The sequence below is a fragment of the Biomphalaria glabrata genome, chromosome 2 (assembly GCF_947242115.1).
Source record: "Biomphalaria glabrata chromosome 2, xgBioGlab47.1, whole genome shotgun sequence".
Classification (NCBI taxonomy): domain Eukaryota; kingdom Metazoa; phylum Mollusca; class Gastropoda; family Planorbidae; genus Biomphalaria; species Biomphalaria glabrata.
The window spans coordinates 48483846-48502300 of record NC_074712.1 but is presented as its reverse complement, the minus strand read 5'-3'; the positions used below and the strand labels follow the sequence as shown (position 1 = coordinate 48502300).

The following is an 18455-nucleotide window of genomic DNA, read 5'->3' as shown; positions in this document are numbered from 1 at the left end:
ATAAAGATTATGTACACACACACACACACATAAATACTTTTTTTTCGCGGGGGGGGGGGGGGGCGGGGGGGGGAGAAAAAAATCCCCCCTCAACCCCCCCCCCCCGAAAAAAAATCCTGGCCACGCCCATGGTAGCTATCATACAGTTTTCAATTAGGCCTATAACAGTTTTAAATCATTGGACTGCACTGTAAAATTACTTATAAATACATAACATTACGACAATATTCCATGTAGGCCTAGTAGTTCTGCTTATTGGGGAAGTGGAGTGAGGCAGGAGACTTTTTTTAACCACCAGTTTAGAGCCCTCAGATTTTAATGGCTTGACCCTTCACTAGTCCCCAGGGCGGCGGCTGATCAGTTCAGCAAAAGCTATAGACCCCGACAGGCACAGTCTCTACACCAGACGAACGTGCAGGAGATATGTCAGTTAGAGGTTAGCATTTTACCCAAATCTCACCAGTAGAGCACTGCACCAGGAGAGCGTGAGAGTCTGCTAGGAAAGTTGGAGCTCCCACAACGTTAGCCCGTTCCGAGAGCAAGGGGGTGAACTTACTCCAGTTACCACTCTCCTCCTACTCTTCTGCATGCTAGAAATTTTTCACTATCACGACCAGATCTTTCTTTAGTCCTGCTAACTTGGAATCTGTCATAACTTATCAAGTACTAGGCGATATTGGTAGTGACCACCTTCCAATATTACTGACTGCCATTCTTTCTAAAATCAGCACCAAGACTATAGAGATGGGAAACGAACCCAACCCAACTCGAACTGAACAAACTGTCTTTACCTTGACCGAACTGAACAAACTTTCTTTACCTTGACCGAACTGAATAAACTGTCTTTACCTTGACCGAACTGAACGAACTGTCTTTACCTTGACCGAACTGAACAAACTGTCTTTACCTTGACCGAACTGAACAAACTGTCTTTACCTTGACCGAAATGAATAAAAGATTTTGCAATATTTTTTTCTAAGATTCACCTCAAATGGTAGCCTATGCCTACCGTAATATTTAATATTTGTGTGTTAATGAAATGGGAGAGTCGAGGAACGAAAAGTAGACTCTGAATGTAGAAACTACCAGGAAAAGTTGGACACATCTTAAATTTGCTTTTTATGGAGCATGAAAATAATCGAATATTTTTATTGGTATAAGAGATGTTTGTGGAAGTTTTTAAAGAACGTAGCTTTAAACAGCATCATGAAATCAAAAACATAAACAAATATTGCGGCATTCTTAGTTTGAGCCACCAAGAAAAGATTGCTAAGAAACGCATAGAGATAAGAGGATTGACGAGAATGTTTACCAAGAAGGGACAAGAAAATGAGACGGCTATAAGGGCTTGGTACAGAGTTGGTCACATTTGAAGTCGTGAAAGCTTTTTTTTTACGACTGCAGGGAATGCTTTAAAGGGGGGTTACTATTATTGATGGAAGAAATGTGTCATGAAAATAAGATTGCATTTGAAGTCACCACCCTTATTCACATGACAAATAGAAATCTCAATTAAAAACTAAGAGAGAGAGCATCAAAGGTGGAAATGTTAACCATTTGTGCCGACATATCTGATAGTGCTCAACTCCTGCTAATTATTGGCTGTACGAAAAGCAGATTTTTGAATCACAGAAAAGATATCTGCTAAGAGGAACATGCATTGGGACCACCTCTGGCAAAGATTTGTTCAAAGAAGTTTCAGACATCATGGAGAAGGAAGCTTCTTTCCTTTAGGAGAAATTAGTGGGAGTGACTACTGATACCGCCAGAAGTAGGTATATGTCTGTATGACATAGCAAACTGTCAGAAAAATTGTCAAGTAAAACGGAACCTCTGTGGCAAGAAGTTGAATCAGGCTGACTTAAGCACTTTCTAAACGAAATTGTAGCTCAATTAGCAGGAGGAAATGGTTTAACCAATATGGCGTAATCGCCCCACAGACAAGTAGGCCATAGCTATATTCAGTGCTTCAACTTGGTGCAGTGGGATCTTCAGAAGTTGGTTTTGGATAAACTTCCTACATCCCATGAATTAGTGTCAATATTATATTCACCTGGGAGGCGGCGGTGGCTGAGTGGTAAAGCGCTTGGCTTGCGATCCGAGGGGGTCCCAGGTTTGAATCCCAGTAAATACTGATATTTTTAATTTCGGGATCTTAAGATCAACTCTGAGTCCTCTAAGCTAGAATGGATAATTGACGTTAGTGGGGGAAAAGTAAAGGCGGTTGGTCATTGTGATGGTTACATGACACCCTCGTTAACCATGGACCAGAGACATAGATGACCTTTACCTCATCTGCCCTATAGATCGTAAGGTCTGAAAGGGAAACTTTTTTTTTATTTTATCCACGGGTTTCTAATAAAAGTGCTTTGTTTTTTTATTTAATGTTTCTTGTATCTTTTCTGTTATGTGGCCCGCGACACGAGTGTTTGAAATTAAAATGGCCCACCGGCCAAATAAGGTTTCACATCGCTGTTTTATGTAAATAATAATTGAATTAAACATTATTACATGTACATAAATTTGCTATTACCTAATTTCATAACATCGAACCGAACCCGAACTTTAGACCTGAACGAACCGAACCCGAACTATAGGGCCTACTCGTCATCGAGCCGAACCAAACCCCGAACTTAAATCTGACAGAACCGAACCGAACCCGAACTTTAAAAATTGGGTTTGATTTCCATCTCTAACCAAGACCACTAAACAGCCACGAAAGTGGTGCTATGCTAAAGCTAATTGGGAAGGATATGAGACAGCTGTCGACAATGCCCTTGAAAAAATCCATGTAGAGTCTTGCTCTGCCGACCTTGCATACCTTCAAATAACAGCAGCTATCCTGGGAATGGCTAAAAAGTTTATTCCTCGGACTTACCCGTGTAAAAAAATTCCAGAACTTTTGGACAGCTGAAATCTAACTTGTTACGGCTCGGAAAAGGGCATACCAAGAGAGCCCAAACAATCCAACACTCAGGCAGAAATACAACAGACTCAGCCTACTAGTCAAAACGTCTGTTAACAGGGGAAAATGAGAACGTTGGACCAACACCTGTGCAAGGTTAAACCTAAGGGATGGCTCTAAGGCCTGGAGTCTTATGAGAAATCTCGAAAATGCTGGGCGTACTAAAACAGCAATTCCATTATCTTCACCCAGTGGGGTAACCATCTCATCGAAGAAGAAAATTGCCACTTTGTTGAACAAATATTTTGCTAAAATCAGCAAGGCTGCCAAGCAATATTCCTAAAAAAAAAAATAAAAAAATTAAAGCTTGCTCTTAATACGTCCCATGATATAATGGGACATGATCGACATCTGTCCCGCCTTGACTTATTCTGTTTAGCGAAAATAGATCTATTTTTTTGCGTTATAACAGTAGTGACTGTCTGTTACTATCTAAAATGTTATTAGAATATTCAGGTAATATTAAATGTAACCAGAACACAACGGCTGATCAAGAAAAAGTTTAATTACTTACATATTTTTTTTTTAAATGAAGTTTAAACAATATTACATACATTTTTTGTCTGACATAAAAAGCAAATATTATGATGAACAAATGAGTTTAAAATTCCAGCTAGTCCAGATTGTCTCTCTTCACAGAGCCATGTTCAATCAACCTAAAAACATGAAAATTTATAGAGCGAACTAAAATGCTGCCTTATGTGTCATGTACAACTCAGTGCTAAATGATCAGCCTCAAGTGTTTGTAACAATGAAAAAATCTTATGAAATGAATTTTCTGTCAAAAAATGAAATTAAAAGACACACAGTGGACAAACGTGTGGACAAAAGTTCTGTGGGCAAACAAAAATTTAAAAAATCTGGGTGTTAATTATCTCAAATTTTGTAAGACATTGGCAGAAATTACTGACTTTGGCCTAAGTCTTTATGAATAGTTGAAATAAAGAAGCTGCACCTCTTGCTCACATAAAAGTGTAATGTACTAGCAGAGGTTAAAGATGATGACTTTACTTTCAGTCACGGATAATAAAAACATTTTCATTCAAGGCTTCGAAAAATCTGATAGAAAGTGGAGGTTGTAAAAGCAAATGGAGGTTATTTCCCCTTGATCTATTTCACAAACTGATTTAATCTTCTGTACTTCAAAACATCTCTAAGATTAGTTTGTGGAACGTGTGATCTAAGAATCATGTAGGGGTGGAAGTCTCAGTGGAGGCTAGGATTTTGTTTTAAATAGTTTCTTGAAATTTAGTGTTTTTCACAAAAAATGAGATTGTACCACCGGATGCTGCGTGTGCTAAGTACAATAGTAATGAGTTTATTTCCTAATCAAACAATACTACAGAAATCTGGCGTAAAAATAATTGTTTTTAATTGATGGGCAAATGGTTAATAGATAACAAGAACAATGAAAAGGGAAGACATTATAAAACATGTCTAAAATTAAATCAACAGATGAGAAAACAACGGCTATCATAGCTAACCATAGATAGTATTGAAATTGATTTACTCTGGGAGCTAGATTTCAGTGAAATTATCAACGACAGTTACTTGTTGATAAATTGTATTTACTTTTACAAATTACCTCATTCTTAGTTGAAATAATTTTAATTTGCTTTTGGATTTATGTGTATGTTTCTGTTGTGTTGTCTTTATATGAGAAAAGAGTCCTTGTAATCACAACAAATTTCCATAAGGATCAATAAAGCAGTCTTAGGAAAAAAATATGGTTCTTTTATTCAGAAAATAATTAGAGCCTCTGCTCCTTGTTTTCCCAGGGCCTACAGACCCTCAAATCAGACCCTGAATATAAAGTACTTTTAAAACTTGACCCATATGTTACAATCACAAATTATATTACCATGAATGAATATAAGGAACTTTATAGTCAACTATAAATATTAAACATACCTATGCATGTATAATAAAATGTATATTATTTCAATGCCATTCAAAATATTAGTACTAAAATTTAAAAAATCATGTTATAAAGATGTCTTGTTTTATAGCAATTTTCTACATGATGCCAAAACCACTTTCACACTAACAGAACACAATTTTTTGTAAACAAGTAAACTTAATTTTTGTAACGTTTCTTTATTTAATATAAAACTAAATTTATTGAATGCTATACTAATTCATGGGGGCGCAGTGGTAGAGTGGTTAAACACTTGACTTCCGAACCTGGAGTCCTGGGTTTGAATCTTGGTGAAGATTGGGATTTTAAATTTCAGGATTTTTAGGGCGCCCCTGAGTCCACCCGACTGTAATGGGTACCTGACTTAAGAGTAAAGGAGGTTGGTCAGTGTGCTGGCCACATGACACCATGCTCATTAACCGTTAGCCAAAGAAACAGACGACCTTAACATCATCTGCCCAATAGATTGCAAGGTCTTAAAGGGGAACTTTACTTGACTATATACAAATAAAAAGTATAGATATTTTTAAAAATATAAATGCACTGACAGTCAGAACTGCATATTGGTATTCAAAATTTATACATTTTCTAATCTATATTGAAGACCATGTTTAGAAATTAGTTAAAAATGTCAAAGCTAAAGTAAACATACACATTTAAATATAAAGTTGATCCATTCCAAGAAGGAAGTAATTAAGACTTTTCTCTCAGCTCATGGCATTAGTTAAGCAACTGTTGTATTATACATTATGCCAAAAAGCATTATATTAGTGCCTATTGCACCATTCAAATGTTTTACAAGACTCCACATAATTTGAAACTGTCTAAAGTTTAAGAAGAAAACCAGAAATCTAATCAACAAAAAAGAAAAGAGAAGTAATGAGGATCAATAACATATAATAATATATTGCAAGGGTAGAACATCCTCACTGCATTGATCTGAGAACTAGGGTTAGCAAAGATGGTGGAACTTATGACAATATAAAGAAATCACATTAATAAAACTAGGTTTGCCTTATAAAACACAACAAATCATTTTGAATGATTATGGACTTTTAAATATACTGGGAAGTTTCATATATACAACTTCTATTTGTGTTAGAAATATTTTTAAAAATTTCAAAATGATCTCATTTTAATGAACTATAATGAAATTCAAACAAAAAATTTAACAGGGACATTGAAATATACTAAAAACAAAAACAAGAAACAATGCAATAAAATCAATAGGTATACATTAAAAACTTTTAAGTCATTCCCACTAATAATGAGCAGGTCTCTTGGAACAAAATTATTGTATGCTAAGTTGAACAATGTCTTTTTGTAGGACTACTAGAACAAAATTATTGTATGCTAAGTTGAACAATGTCTTTTCATTCATAATTCTAGGTAGGACTAATAGAACAAAATTATTGTATGCTTAGTTGAACAATGTCTTTTCATTCATAATTCTAGGTAGGACTAATAGAACAAAATTACTGTATGCTAAGTTTAACAATGTCTTTTCATTCATAATTCTAGGTAGGACTAATAGAACAAAATTATTGTATGCTTAGTTGAACAATGTCTTTTCATTCATAATTCTAGGTAGGACTAATAGAACAAAATTATTGTATGCTAAGTTGAACAATGTCTTTTCATTCATAATAATAAGCTTTTCTACATAAACAATATTCATTTAATGTTGTTTTTTTTTTCACTTTCTAATTAGTGTCAAAACTATTCATTTACTGGTACTAAGAAAGAAAACTTATCCCATCATAATTTCACAACCACTTTCTTAAAATTTAAATCCATTCCACTACTTTTCCAAAAATATGTATTTGTTTTGGGTTACATTTGTTCCTGATTACATTTCGACTGCTTTTACTATTGGTCATCATTGGCTAAATTTGAAAGACAGAGTTCCTCTGCTAACAGTAATTTTTAGCTCAGAGTAATAGTGTTTTTAAATGGAGTTATTCATAATATCAATTAGGTTTCAAAACTATTTAAATTATAAATCAATTTAAAGCATGTTTTTAAATATAAAGGTTTAATCAATTTGTATTTTATAAATATGCATACATAAACATTTAGAAAAAAAAAAAAAAAGTTCCTAAATATTATAAGATTAATACAGAAAAGCATTACTAACAGACTAAAAGCATTTTTTAAATAAGTCAACAAAATTTTAATTTAAAATACAAACTGTTGTCTTATGTCTCAATTTTCATCTAAATTTTCTGGGAATGGTGCCGTCATTTTGTACCAAATTTTTATTTTTTTCTTTTTGTAAGACTTTCCTCCTCATCCGAATCTTCAAAGTATGAAATTCCTCTTTTTCTAGAAGTTGCTTTTGATGTTTTAGAATGTCTGCTAGAGTTGGACATTTCCTCTTCATCACTGTCATCAAGGATTATAGAATCCTCTTCTGAGTCTCTTCTGCTAAATACAAACAAAAGAAGTATAATCTCAAACTCTTTACTAAAGGTACAGCTGAGTGTTAACATTTCACAACCCATTCAATGTTCAAGTAGAGAGAGAAAATGTTGTACTTGCAACATGACACTTAAAATACAAACTCCCAAATCAACATTATTGCTGTTTAAAAATGTCTTAACGGTGGCATTGGGATATTAGAACTTTAAGCCTAAATACTCTAACCAAGGGAAAAACCTTGTTTCAATTAGCAGTAAGGAAATATATGATAAAATGATCTAATAAAAGTGACTCCATTTATTTTTACAAAATTAATGTCAATACAAATTTGAATGAAGTTGATTTTAAGGTTGAGTCCTAGAAGATAACATAGATTTTAATTTCATATTTAGGAATGTATCTCAACTTTAATAAGTGCCAGTACCCAACACCTGTGAGGGAATGTAAAAACTGATGATCATTGATGAGACATTTGCTACATTGATGAGACATTTGATACATATGGCCTATTTGTGGCCACAGAATCTGGTTTATTTCACCTAACCAGTCATATAAATCATCAGGTCTTGAAGGTAAAATTTAATAAAGCACTACAAAATGAGCAGCAAGGTCTAGTTCTAAATCTACTAGTCCACTAAATGTGCAAAAATGCTCAATGTGCCTTTCAATTGCTAGCAGCTCTTACAAGTTTATTCTATTACTCACATTGACTGTCTTGAACTGGAGGGCTTAAGAAAAGATGTGATACTTCCTCTTTCAGCAGCTACAGGTGCTTTTGACCCTCTGGAACCTCGACCACCACGAGACCCTCTTCCTCTGCTGCTTGACTTTGAGGTGATAATCAAATCTGATTTTAAAAAAAGCAAAGTTAATATCTGAAATTGTATGTGAATGTGATGTAGGTAAAACTAGCATGTTTAGAAACAGAAATTCTAAAACCAAGTAGACAGGCCTAACCCTTGCCCTAACTTCATGAACACAGAAAATGAGATGCTGTATACCTTAGTATATGAATGAACAGCAAAATTAAGTAGAGTACCAAGTTGGTACTTAGTGACACATACAACTATAGTACTTAAATGAGTTTAAAAAATTCTAGTCACTTAAATAATTGTAATTTTTTATTTACATAATTGAAAAAGGAGCATATCTTCCAGAAAAAAAAAGTAAACAGATTTAGATTACTAACTTTCTAGTAAGAATAGAAGCCTTACAACCTATCGTATGGAAATAATGTCAAGACTTTCAATTTCTCTATTGCAAACAAAAACAAAAACAGTGAAGTTGGAAAACTAAAGCCCTTGTGAAGATGACAGAGAAAACAAAAAGTGATATTACTTTGAATGAAAACAAATTTTAACAATCCCAAATGTGGCACTATCATCCAACTTGGCTGAAAAAAAATTTAAGTTATCATTTTTTGAAAATTTAAGTCAATGAGAATAATAGGATCCTTTTATCTAAGACTTGTTACCTCTATCGTCATCTAAATCTTTTCCTCGACCTCTCCCACGACCTCTGGTTCCTCTTCCCCTTCCCCTTGCAACAAGTACTTGTGAAGTATCACTTCCCTCTGCCAGGTCCATGTCATCATCAGAAGTCATAGTGACATCAGCATCTCCATTGGGCTGTGACTCTCGCTTGGCCTGGGCTTCCTTAAGAGCAGCTTTCACCTCCTCCTCCACTTCTCCTGAAGTTTTTTTTCTCTCCTCTTTATAACGAAATACATCCTCAACAATCTGGTCTTCTGAAGTGTTGCGCTTGTGTAAGTAACCCTAACAGAAAATTAAATGCTCCGTTGGTACAACTAAAAATTATTTTAAAAAAAAAAGGCATGAATATTTCTGTATCTGAGAAATAAACTTGAATTAACAACACTAAGAAAGAAACAAAACTTCCTTTAAAATATGTTTAATTGTATATGTTTTAAAATTTGAGAAGCTACAAATATTAATGCTAAAGAAAAGTAGAAAACTGAATTGATATAGAGATAGAAAATAAAAGTTTTTGCATGATTAATAGTGGACCTAAAAATAAAATACACTTTTTGAAAAAAAAACAACAAGAAAACAAATCTGAAAACATAGTATTCAAATATACAGTAGTGATTGAAGGTATTATGTGCATAGGAGACCACAGATGGCTGTACCTGAGTCTTTTTTAGCTGATACTTGACCAATTCACCGATGGCACCTTTTTCATCTTTGTCAACATATTCCTTCACTGCTTCTCCCATTCCTTTTTCTGTCAGGAGCTTTAACTGATACTGAAGAGATAGAAACATGTTTTGTTATCAGCTGAAAGCAAGATTTAAAAAATATTGAGAAAAAAAAAAAAGAAACATATCTTGATAATAATTTATATCTAGAAAGGGTGGTCCAAAAGTAGGTGGACAGTATATGGAATAGGGTTGATATTCTGGTCTCCTTCAATCATAAAAGGACTAAGATTCATCTCATAGAAAACTTTTTCATGTGACTTCTTCTTCTTCTTCTTCATCGTTCTCATTGTTATGTTGGAGTGTTCATATGACTAGACCAATACATGAGATGAACTGCGCAGTGGTTTCCAAATCAGGGAGCTCTCCATATAGTTTTCTTTCTATTGGGGTGATTTGGGGCCAATGTCTTATACGGGCCTCTTGGTAGAGAGAGCAGTTTTGGAGGACGTGGTCGGCATTTTCTGGTGATACTCCACATGGGCAGATTTCACTGGTTCCAATTTTGAGCTTCCGGAACATGTGTTGTCGCATTCTGTTGTGTCCGGTCCTGAGTCGAAAGATTAGACGCTGGTCTTGTCGGGATAGCTTATAGTAAGCATCATCTTTCTTGTGATTTGGATGGGAGCTCGTCCATTTCTCATTTATTTTATCTACAAATAATTTCTTCATTTCTTCTGGATAGAGAGCAGAGTTTACTTGTGAGTTTGTTCTCCCACTCTTGGCGAGTGTGTCAGCCTTCTCATTTCCTGCTAGTTGTATGTGAGCTGGTATCCATTGAATGACAGTTTTTTTGCTGATACTTGACCAATTCACCGATGGCACCTTTTTCATCTTTGTCAACATATTCCTTCACTGCTTCTCCCATTCCTTTTTCTGTCAGGAGCTTTAACTGATACTGAAGAGATAGAAACATGTTTTGTTATCAGCTGAAAGCAAGATTTAAAAAATATTGAGAAAAAAAAAAAAGAAACATATCGTGATAATAATTTATATCTAGAAAGGGTGGTCCAAAAGTAGGTGGACAGTATATGGAATAGGGTTGATATTCTGGTCTCCTTCAATCATAAAAGGACTAAGATTCATCTCATAGAAAACTTTTTCATGTGACTGAAGAGCACTACTCTGGTGAGATATTCCTGTCCACATACAACACAGGTAAAAGTGGCATTTGCATTGGTAGGAACTGGCCATTTTTCATTTCATTTGCTTTACTTCCAGAGTAGAGGTCCTTTTCACTGTCCTTAGCTTTCTTTGTCACTATCTCTCTACAGATAGTGAGGTCTAGTGCTATGTCTCCACAATAGTCAACATAGAATATCTACTGCTTTGAGATTTTGTTTAATTACATCCACATATTGAGGTGAGGGTGACTGGTTTTTATTGCACTCATGGACTTAAAGGATAATTTATCCTCTATCCGGCAGAGATGGCCAATCCCAGCACATGTGGCATTGTCTGAGGAGTGTAAAATGCTGGTAAGACCTGTTTAAGCAAGTATCTCAGCTTTACACATTTATTTATGCCATGTGATTTTCAGGATACATCAGAGACAGTGCAAGTGAAATGAATAACATTTTTGCTTTTTATGGCATAAGTAATATATGACTTGCTGGTGAGTGCTTAAAACACATACATTACAGAAAGGCATTTTAGTTTTTGTGGTAAGTTTCTGGTTTTCCCAAACTTGTGGTTTGAGTCTAGCAAGATCAACATAGCACATACTTTTTAATCTCCAGTTCTATATATTTGGATTGTGATTCTACTATCATGTGATCATTTTGACTAAGTTTTTTTTGTGTGTTATAAATTTTTTCCTGTACTGTCTACTCTTGTAAGACAATACAAGAACTGCCATGGATGATTTGGTGATTTTTTCTCCCATTGTAGTCAGACTAGAATCTATACTACTTAACAGGCCTATTGTAAAGAGACACACCTTGCCACTGTTTTTGCTTGATAATGTTTTATTAAACATAAAAAAATCTTCAAATCAATGTCTATTCAGTTGAGTGTAAGGTTTCAAACAATATTGCCAAGTTTTATTTATTTAAAAAAACAGCTAATACTTATCCCCCTAAAACCCTATGATGATTCAAATTGAAAACTTGCATGACAATGACATGTAGCAACCATGATTTTAAATCATAAAATTGCAATAAAATAACAAAAATGCTGATAAATACAAATTAACAAATAAAGCTGAAACTTGCATATGTTGGCAAGACATATAATATACTTTGGCAGCTGCACATGACCTTTGGACAGTAGTTGACCCACCCCTGATAAAACTAATATAGCTGAGTATTGTGGAGCAAGAAAACAGAACTATGATTCAACTTTCTAAGCGGAAATCATAAATGTGACATTAAACAAAACATAGTAACTAATAACATTTATTGATCTTCAAAGAATTCATAAATTAGCTGTCAACTGACCCTATCCTCTGAAACAATTTTAGACACCATGTCTTCTACACGTGTACTGTCAAGAGGAATTGTCTTGAGTCTTGCAACCACATCAGGATCTTTAGAAAAGAGATTCTTTTTTCTTAGCTTATAATTAATATGAATGTTAACAAGAAATCAGTGATAAGTACTAGTCATACCATTACCTAATTTATATCTAGAATATAAAATTCTGATCAATCATCTTAAATAGAATTACCATGCCATATGTTACTCTTTAAAGTTAGGTCTTAGGATCAAGTGCTCATTCTAATTGTATGCTATTAGAGTCAAGTGTCCATTTAAAATGGCAGTCTTTTCCTAAAACTCCACACACTTAGAGGAGTTCTAATAAATTAATATTTTGAAGATGCATTCTAAAAAAAATTACCCATTCTATCAAATCAATAAGAAAAATACAATTATCTTGAATTAAAATACTAAAAAAAATAATTATGATTTTAAAATAAAAGGACACTGAAAAAAAAAATAAAGTTCCCCTTTTAGACCTTGCGATCTATAGGGCAGATGATGTAAAGGTCATCTGTTTCTGTGGCCAACTGTTAAGGAGGTGTCACGTGGCCAGCACAACTACCAACCACCTTTACTTTCTCCAACTAATGTCAGGTATCTATTAGAGCTGGATGAACTCAAGAGGTGCCCAAAGATCATGAAATTAAAAATTCCATTCTTCACACCGGGACCCAGGTTCAGAAGCTCAACCACCACACCTCCAGAAATTAGAATCAACTTTAAATATATGAGTTGTTGTTTTTTTACTCAATAATCAGTTTCTTTGTCCTTTCAATTTTTCATTAGTAAATTCTTTCAGTTCTTTTAAGTGACTAAAATACTTGTATGCACTACAAATAGTACAATAAACATAAAATTTAGACAGAAAAATCTTAGCTCGGTAGATTTTCACTTTTGAAAATAATTATAAGTCAAACAAATTTTATTTAAAATTGTGTCTTAAGAAGTAAATTTAACTTAATCCAGTAACTTAATCTAAAATCTACTTCACATGTCTGGAGAATCTTGATGCATAGATAATTGTGTAATGCCTACCATCTTTAAATGTTGATCTTTCAATTCTTTGTCTGTGAAAATGAATCATACTCTTTGGATTTGCTACTCGATCAACAAACTTCTGTCCAAACCTTCAAATTAAATGTTGGAAATAAATGCAAGAAATAACTATCATTAAGATTTAAATAATTTAATCCTAATAACCATCACTAAGAGTTAGATAATTTAATCCTAACAACTATCATTAAGATTTAAATAATTTAATCCTTAAGAGAAACGTAAGACCATTTATTAAAATGCTATTAGGTTACTTGGGAACCCCATTATATAACTTATGTAAAAGTTTAAAAGAAAAGACTGTTTTCAATATAGTATCATTCACTGGAGTAAACATTCAGTCTTTATGTTGCTAGTTTGCATTGATCTCACTTCAGAAAACAAGAAAAAATTGAATTTCTTTTACCTTTGTGAACTGAAAGGATCGAACCCACTGTAATCAACTCTCAATCGCACTAGTGGTTGCTTGGGTTGCTTAGCACTACCAGTATGCTCTTCTTCTACATAAATAAAAAAAAAAAAATTGTGTAATAAATTTTCCATTTTTTTTTTTTTTTTTTTTAACAAAGCTCATATCAAGTCATTCTGTCAGACTGTCCTTCAGGTACATTATTTTGTCCACTTCCCAATCTCAGATCAAGTTGAAACTTTGCACAATTATTTATTCTCCCTAGAAAATATGAATCAATCTAAAAATGTACCAGTTAATTAATTAATTAGCAATGATTAATTAATTTTGTTTGATATAGAAAAAAGGAAATAAATAAATATTATAATATTGACAGATATGACTTTCCCTCATGTAAGCTTTTTTTTTAAAAAGCTTATATCAACTCACTCTGTCTGTCTGGTCAAAAGTTACTAGACATTACTTCTCCCACACCTAATCTCGGATTAAGCTGAAATTGTGCACAATTATTTATTTTACCAGACAACACAAGAATCCATTTTTTTAAATTACCAATTAGTTAATTAACTTTTGGTTTTTAATTATTTTGTTTGGTATCTTAAACAAAAGGAAAGAAATGTACTTGACAGATGTGGTGATATAAGTTAAATTAGTCCACTTGAGGACTCTTGAACACTTAGTGACCATTTTTGTATGCATTTAAAAAACAATCATGTAAATATTCACTAAGATACCACTTTCTTCCCCCTGCCCTTTACCAACTGGTCCAGGCAAGTGATAGGATCATACCACAATTTGAAAGCTAAAAGCTAAACAAACAAAAATTGCACAGATTTATTATGTATACGTCAGTCATAAGTCATGACTGATCCAAACTAATTGATACAATTACACTTAATATAAGCTTTGCTTATTTAAAAAAAGTATACCACTTTCTTCCCCCTGCCCTTTACCAACTGGTCCAGGCAAGTGATAGGATCATACCACAATTTGAAAGCTAAAAGTTAAACAAACAAAAATTGCACAGATTTATTATGTATACGTCAGTCATAAGTCATGACTGATTCAAAACTAATTGATACAATTACACTTAATATAAGCTTTGCTTATTTAAAAAAAGTATACCACTTTCTTCCCCCTGCCCTTTACCAACTGGTCCAGGCAAGTGATAGGATCATACCACAATTTGAAAGCTAAAAGCTAAACAAACAAAAATTGCACAGATTTATTATGTATACGTCAGTCATAAGTCATGACTGATCCAAACTAATTGATACAATTACACTTAATATAAGCTTTGCTTATTTAAAAAAAGTATTTTTTAATGTTTTCTTGTTTTTTAAGTACTTTTTTTTAATTTTGATTTTTACTTTTGTGCCTCTCTTTTTTATTGGTTACAAAATAAAAAAATACAGTTATAAACTCTCTTTACCTGCTTTTGAAATCATGTCTTCAATTTTCTGTAGACAAAATACCTCAGCTTTTTTTTGTGCATTGGGTTCAGTAGACTTAAGATGTTTCCCAAGCACCACATCTTCCATGTAGAACTGTCTTACTGACTTGAGCTGAACAGAATTCATGCGAAAGTTTTTTCCGTTGATCTCTAAGATACCGACATGTTTTGAAACTGTTTCCCCTGGTTTAAAAAACAAACAAACAAATAAACAAGTAGTGGAAAAAAAAAAACAACTTTTTACAGCCATTCTTTGTTGTTAACAAGAACATTAGAACATGCAGATGTTTGATCAATTACAGACATTGCAGAGAAAGATTTACAATTAAGCTTTCTAAGAAAACTGAAGACTAAAATGATCAGAACTGCATAGGTTTAGAAAAACTAAAGGAGTAAGCTTATTAAACTTGAAACAGTAAAAGACTGCCACAGTTGAATCAGTTAAACTCAGAAAAATCTCTAGCTCATGTCCTCTTTGTGTAACTTAGGCATTAATTAAAGAGTAATGTTACAAAAGCATCTTTGTATATTTACAAAGCTTATATCAACTCACTCTGTCTGTCTGGTAAAAAAAAGTGTACACATTATTTCTCCAATTAGACGATCAATTACTGGCAATAAATTATTTTGTTAGATACCAACAAGCTAAACTAATACTTCAGTATTCACAGATATGGTTAAATTTGTTGGGTTTAGTCCCCTTAAATGAGTGTTAACGCTATTTCTTCCTCACAAATTCTCTGAACAAGTTGATACTTTAAACAATTATTTATTGTACCTAACAAAACATGAATTAATAAACAAAAATACTCAGTCAACTAATTATTGGTAATTAATTATTTTGTTTGATGAAAAGGAAAATAACATGTACATTATTGATAGATATAGTTTTGAGGGCAGAGTTCTGATGAGCCAATAATGTTTATTGTTTAATACAATTTTTAAAAAAACTTCACACTTATTATTTAATGACAGGTTAATTTACCAAAAACTAAAAACATCTTGTAAACCTCTTTAAAAAATTTGAATTAAAAAAAAAAATTACCTTCACTCAAAGATGTAGCAATGCTGCTGCCTGGTTGACACACATAAAACTGTTGTGTTGGATTCCATTCCACTTTCTCCCCACTCACATTTAAACGGCACTCATGCTCATGACCCCAGACCACAAGATCAAGAAAATCTTCAAGGAATTGTTCCGGGATGTAACTAGTGGCAGAATGTTTGGCTCGATTTTGATGTAACACAAACACATTAAACCATCCGTCTGGATGCTCTTTAGGCCTCAGCATAGATACATCCTTAAAAAAAAACAAAAGAGACATGAAATTTTCTTTTACAAGAATATGATATATTTTATAATGCCAAGGGTGGGGATGAAATGTATACAACATTTAATAGAATACTTTACCCACATTGATGTTTAAAATAAGACATTATGTTCTGTTGTTTTCAACAGTTTATAGAGAAAACATTTTTATTTTAGAAAAACCCAGAGACTCAGGTCTCTTAAATTATTAACTAGTTTGACCCACTGGCCCATTGATTTGTTCTAAGGCTATATTAACATATTATTTGTTTTGCCACAGAGGCCACCTTATTTTGTTCTTATTTCTAACAATAGTAAAATAAAATGTCTCCAGCAAATTCTGTTACCTGTTACAATAAATTGAATTGGCCCATAAATTTGAGTATATTTTTCTCCACCTAATAAATAATCTTATTTACTCTTGCTTTTTAGTTCTTTTTTTATATATAATAGAATCTAAGATATTTTTTGGCCTGGGATCATCTTCTTATTACAAGCTGCAAATTATAATGCTCATATAATATTTAAGCTTAACCACACCCCCTTCTTTTTTTTTTTTTTTTGCACTTCCAATAAAACTGCCTGCATTTTAACAATTCCCTTTTGGAAAGTGTATTCTAGGGTGCACCACAAGGAATTCAGTACCAATACAACTGAGATAAACCACATGAATTAAAACATTCAAGAATCAATTGTTCAAAATTTACCTTGATTATGATAAAAACACATTTTTTTTTCTTTTTTTTTTTTTCAATGCATTTTAAAAAAATATAAGCTTACCAATATTCTAAGCTATAACTATAACATAGACCTGTTGTTTTTTTTTTACAATAGCCTGAGCTTTAATGAAGTATTAAATAAAAATGATAAATATTTTAAAATCTTTAATTCAGTAATCTGACTTAAAATTTCAAAAGATTACATTTCTGATTCCTAATAGTTTTTTGTTAACAATAAAGTCTGACAGATAATGAAACAATGCAAACTTTAACAACAATTTTTTTTTTTCATGTTGGAGAATTTATATACATATATACATACACATAAATATAAAGCTTACCTTTTTAACAAACATTCTGTGTAAACGTTCATCTCTGACAGAACCAAGACCGTACAGTGCAAGTTTTGTCTCTCCCTTCTGCAGAAGCAATGGAGATATTTGTATTTTATCTAATGACGTTGCTTTGCCGAAATAGTTCACAAAGCCTGCGGTATGAAGCAGATCTAGAGAACACAAATTTCCTGGCCCAGTTGGATCATCATGGTTGCCATGTATTGAAAACATAGGTATTGAAATATTGAAGTTGGGCTCTTCATAGTTAACATTAGGAAACTTACAATGTTTGAAGTCTACTGACTGATCACTCAAATATTCAAAGTTCACAGGTTTATCCCCCATGCAGTATTCACGAAGCAGAGCTAAGCATCCGTGGAGAGTGGGTCTGGATGGTTTGTTTTCATGAAATAGATCTCCACCATGTAAAATGAAGTCAACATTTTTTTCTCTAGCAATCTGAAGAATCTCTTCGAATGTGTTTAGGGAATCATTACCTCTAATTGGGTCACTTTCCATATATCCTAGATGGATGTCAGAAGCTATCAATATTTTAAACGTATTTTGGAGCTCTGATGTTGCCATTTTCACCGTCAACTACTTGTATGCACACAAATCTTGTAAGAGGTAGGGCAGTACATTTCAGCTAGAAGTACAACATTAAATGTTTAAGATAGTTAGAATAAAGTTAAATACAAACATAAAATTGCATAATTTGACTTAGATCTAGCTAGATGAAAATTACTGTTCTGTCGCCATCTAGATCTACAGTAGGATCTAGATCTTCTAGCTCAATGATGGGAAAAAAGGCTGATCCTAAAAAATAAAAAAATTGAGTAAACCATTTCTATTCAACCTAGATCTAGTTCTACCATTTGAAAGCTGCGTTGATTCTCCATTATGAGCTAGGATGTCAACAAGTCAAATACAATCTTTTTTTGGAAAGCTTCAAGGAGGACCCATAGCATTATGGGATTATGATCAACGCAAGTCCATTCTTGACCTCAATGACATTGAGGAAAGCAGATGGCCTCTAAAACAGAAAGCTGGAGAGTTCTTACTTAGGCCCAAAGAGAAGCCTATGCCAAAAACAGGTACAGACAACCAAAATAAAACTTAATAATAAAGACAACCTTAGAGGACAACAATTTGTCTATAAATATGCAGGTTGAGGT

The 18455-nt window shown here is 33.2% G+C and overlaps 1 protein-coding gene across 1 annotated transcript; it reads right to left on the bottom strand.

Annotated features, from left to right (window-relative positions):
• Positions 1-3452: 3452 nt before the first annotated feature.
• LOC106078482 (double-strand break repair protein MRE11-like) lies at positions 3453-18278 on the bottom strand. The gene is made up of 12 exons (XM_056021211.1): positions 18153-18278; positions 17287-17926; positions 15963-16218; positions 14897-15100; positions 13462-13555; positions 13038-13129; positions 11961-12049; positions 10309-10420; positions 9454-9581; positions 8779-9079; positions 8010-8151; positions 3453-7310 (listed from the first exon to the last, which is right to left on the bottom strand). The coding sequence occupies exons 2-12, from the start codon at positions 17863-17865 to the stop codon at positions 7142-7144; spliced, it is 2166 nt and encodes a 721-aa protein (XP_055877186.1). The 5' UTR covers positions 17866-17926; positions 18153-18278; the 3' UTR covers positions 3453-7141.
• Between the last annotated feature and the right edge of the window lie 177 nt (positions 18279-18455).

Excerpts from the sequence above, each read along its gene's own strand:
- LOC106078482 (XM_056021211.1), bottom strand. The coding sequence starts at position 17,865 with ATGGCAACATCAGAGCTCCAAAATACGTTTAAAATATTGATAGCTTCT. Across the intron at positions 9,582-10,308 it reads CAAGTATCAGCAAAAAAACT|TATCTCTTCAGTATCAGTTA; the intron begins GTCATTCAATGG and ends AAAACATGTTTC. Across the intron at positions 9,080-9,453 it reads ATCAGCTAAAAAAGACTCAG|GGTTACTTACACAAGCGCAA; the intron begins GTACAGCCATCT and ends ATTTTCTGTTAG.